This window comes from Phalaenopsis equestris, unplaced genomic scaffold (genome assembly GCF_001263595.1).
Source record: "Phalaenopsis equestris unplaced genomic scaffold, ASM126359v1 Scaffold196973, whole genome shotgun sequence".
NCBI lineage: Eukaryota > Viridiplantae > Streptophyta > Magnoliopsida > Asparagales > Orchidaceae > Phalaenopsis > Phalaenopsis equestris.
The window spans coordinates 1-1,752 of record NW_018216922.1 but is presented as its reverse complement, the minus strand read 5'-3'; the positions used below and the strand labels follow the sequence as shown (position 1 = coordinate 1,752).

Here is a 1,752-nt window from a genome sequence, read left to right as displayed (position 1 = left end):
CACATTTATTTTCAAACCGCAAAAAACAAACAGCTAACCAATTTTATCCGCAACGGCTTCCTATGACAACTTCTGCACAATAGCTTATTAATAAGCTGCACTACCCCAAACTGACCCGTAATGTTTACAAAATATAAAATAAAATATTTCGAGTTATATATGAATGATGTACTTGTAAAAAACACGACACTTGATAAATACATCAAGGCCTCAAAACACCTTTGAAATGTTAAAAAAGTTTAACATGAGGCCCAATCCACTTGAATAAACATTTGACACATTAACATGGAGGTTCTTAGGCTATCTTTTAATCCTCGAAGAAATTAAAGTCAATATAAAAAAGATTCAAGCATTGATCAACATGTCATCCCCCGAAATATAAAGAAAGTCTAAAAATTAGTTAATTGAATCACATTATTCTTTTATTATCTCAAAGTTGGGCAACAAGTTTATCACTCTCAAAGTTGTGCAACGAGTGTATCCCGTTCTTCAAACCTTATTACAAGCAAAGAGCTTCAGCTAATCGGATGAGCCTTGAAACCTCTACTTTGCGTTGTTCTCTATCCACGCTGCAAACAACCTTCTCAGTCAATGGACAGTCTCTACCTTCGCCTCTCTTCTCCTCCTCGTCTCATCGACCTGCACTTTTCGAACCCTAGATCAATCGCAAGCCATCATCTTAGCTCTGGATCCCCACCTTTTCGATGTCCATTATTCATTCACGCCCCAAAGATGAGTCGCCACTTCTTCCTCTTTGCCTCCGCCTCGTCAGGTGGCGCCGGAATGCTTCCAAGACCTTCTAAATCGTCTTCTGCTCCCTGCTTGGAAGCACCAAGCCATCTCTCACTGCTGTTCATCCACCTCGTGACATCCGCAGTTTTATTCGCATGTTTTCGTGCGCGCGCATCAGCCATAGGACCTTCCCTATCACTAACCACCACCGCCTCTATCCCATCAGGTCCACTGTCTCTGCTAAGCATATCGTAAGCATGGGATCTCCATTCAAGGATCCCATTTGAAATTTGAGCATAGTTTTATTACTTTTTCCAGAATTCACCTATATTAGTGTAAATTCTGCAACTTTCAGAAATAGCTTCGGCTGAGGGCTCAAGTTCTTCTGCTGGTGAAGTGGAGGATGAGGAATTTAGGGCTGCCTTTGAGCAGTGGAAGTCCAAAACCTTTGCCTTAACTGTTCCTCTCCGGATAGTTGCGCTACGGGGTTCGGTGCCTCCCTCTTGGCTTAAGGTTGGGCGACATTGCAATTCTTTTGAAAGAAAAATGGAAGAAGTCTTTATGTCACTGTTGTGTTTTACTTATTTGTGTTGTGTAGGATTTTGTTCAAGCGCAAGGAAGGAGGTTGAAGATGAATACTGAGCTCCGTGGAAGTCTTGAATCCATATATTCTGAGCTGAATTTGGCTTTTGATAAAGATTTTGTGGATCGTAAGTCTGCCATGTCTGCTGATCTTATTTCTTTGGGTGATTCTTGGCTTAGCATTGCCATTCAAAAGGGTTTAATTGATCCTATACCTAACATAGAAGAACAAGATTGGTTCAAGTCTTTAGGCAACAAGTGGAAGGTGAGATCTACTTAGTGTAATACTTCCCTTATTTTTTGAATACTCATGTGTGTGAATAAATTTAGGGAAATTTACACCCCTATCACACAATTCTTATGTATTTATATATATAGCACCCAATATTTGGTATTTAAACTCATAACACTTTGGTGTCATAAACTTATGCATGAAAA

At 39.9% G+C, this 1,752-nt stretch overlaps 1 protein-coding gene across 1 annotated transcript; it reads left to right on the top strand.

The window, feature by feature from the left end:
- Positions 1–467: 467 nt before the first annotated feature.
- Positions 468–1,579, top strand: LOC110035242 (the record flags this gene model as incomplete). Its single annotated transcript, XM_020739472.1, is given in 3 exon segments — positions 468–958; positions 1,088–1,245; positions 1,331–1,579. Coding segments are annotated over 3 exon segments (774 nt in total), but the record flags the coding sequence as incomplete, so codon positions are not given.
- Positions 1,580–1,752: the final 173 nt, after the last annotated feature.